Source organism: Haplochromis burtoni, unplaced genomic scaffold (assembly GCF_018398535.1).
Source record: "Haplochromis burtoni strain Fernald_Lab_line unplaced genomic scaffold, NCSU_Asbu1 Contig_356, whole genome shotgun sequence".
Classification (NCBI taxonomy): domain Eukaryota; kingdom Metazoa; phylum Chordata; class Actinopteri; order Cichliformes; family Cichlidae; genus Haplochromis; species Haplochromis burtoni.
In genome coordinates, this window is record NW_024582717.1 from 514,256 (window position 1) to 516,133 (window position 1,878).

General features: G+C 35.0%; 1 protein-coding gene across 1 annotated transcript in view; it reads left to right on the forward strand.

The window, feature by feature from the left end:
* LOC102294813 (carnitine O-acetyltransferase) overlaps window positions 1-1,878 on the forward strand; it is a gene marked incomplete in the record, with an annotated part of 13,689 nt that extends 11,811 nt beyond the window's left edge. The window contains 3 exon segments of the mRNA XM_005943071.3: window positions 621-683; window positions 1,152-1,289; window positions 1,466-1,878. Coding sequence (XP_005943133.2) covers window positions 621-683; window positions 1,152-1,289; window positions 1,466-1,690 — 426 coding nt within the window.

Here is a 1,878-nt window from a genome sequence, read left to right on the forward strand (position 1 = left end):
ACTCCGGCACACTTCAGAGGAAAATACTGAAAATTTCATCTCCCTGCTTTTACCTAACAGCCTTCGTTTTTGGAACAAATCCATTATTTGTGTGTGTATGTATGTATGTATGTATGTATGTATGTATGTATGTATGTATGTATGTATGTATGTATGTATGTATGTATGTATGTATGTATGTATGTATGTATTATATTTATTTATTTTTATTTTCCCTTTTCAGTTTCACAGAGCCCATGCATTTTTGACATTGTGCTTCTTCTTGGAGCCTTGTTAAATTAATCTTGCAAAACCTTTGTAAAGCCTGTGTCCTCGACAATATTAATAGGTCTGCAGTTTGTTGCAATCCACTTGGGAATTGTGTTAGTCAGTTTGTCCAAGGTATACTTACTGAGGCCCTGACGTTCTTTGAGAGTGGTTTGTCGCAAGCCGGGTGAAGCGTTAACCAAAGTGCTAGCAGCATCTCCAACTAACGTATGCTTCGAGTTAATGTGATATTTTAAACCCCAAACTGTTTTCTACTTAAATCCTGTGATTTTGTGTTGTGTCACTGCTTTGGGTGTCTAACACAACGTATTTGGTTACAAGTATGGCTTATAACCTTGTCTTGTTCTTTCCAGAACTCAGAGAAACGTAATTTATTGGAAAATGCTATAAAAGTGCATATGTGGAACACCAACATGGTGAGTATCATTTCCATAACCGTTCAGTACATTAGTGTGACTACAATTTATAAACTGTAAATATGTTTGTGTTTTTGTTCCCTTTGTTTTTCTAAGTCAAAACTGACAGAGTCAAGTTTTTGAGAAACAGTTGAATCACTTAAAATACAACTGTAATGGAATAAAATGTCAAACACAGCTGGTCCATAGATAGTATTTGAAGTGAGGAGAGGATGACCTAAAGCACAAGGTTTGAGTTGTTCCTGGAAGTAGACAGACATTGTTCATGTTGTCTGTGTGTATTGGGTATAACGGTTTTGCTGTGCAGTCAAATCTATTTAAAGTAATTAATCTTAGGAAGAATAATATTTAGTTTTGCTAAACCTCATCCTTTAACAGAAAATTGTGCCCTGTGAAGAATAATACTACAGCAATACTACATCTGGTGATTATTGTTACAAATAAATTGACTCGTCTCCATCATGACAGGAAATTCGTGGCCGGACAACATTTGGACACTTCTTGGGCCTGAAAGTTCAAGCTATTGAGAACAATATCCCCATGCCAGACATCTACACAGATACCTCCCTTAATAAAGCCTTTAACTTTCTACTTTCTACAAGTCAGGTGAGGGCTGGGCCTGAAAATGTTTCATACTATAAGCCTACTGCAGTTCAAATAGAGATGATTAATTTTATTTTATTTATTTTTTTATCCAATACCTTTTTATATGCTCTAAAATTGATTATGACAAACTATCACCAGTAAGTAACGATTACATTCTCACTTCTGTTATTCACAAGGTGGCGTTCAAGGCTGCCTGTCTGGGTTCTGCTGTTCCAGAAAAACTAAACTCATATGATTTTTGCTACAGTGTTACAAGTGACAATTTCACCTTTGTAGTGTCAGCCTGGAAAAGCTGCAAAGAAAATAATGTGGTACGACTGATACAAACCCTAGAAGATACACTGGTAGACATGAAGATGCTGCTGGAGGAAACTAAGCTAGAGCCAGATAGCTCTACCTAGATCTAGGTAAAAAAGCTATTTGATAGCAAAATTCAAAGCAATTGGTTGATTAATACGAGTCATTCAACTTTATTTTTCAACTGTATTTTATTTTTGTTTGTTTTAAAATAAAACATGTCATAAAAAGCTCTTATGTTATAGATCGTTAACTCATGATTCTTGTACATTTCAAATAAATTGCTTAATGA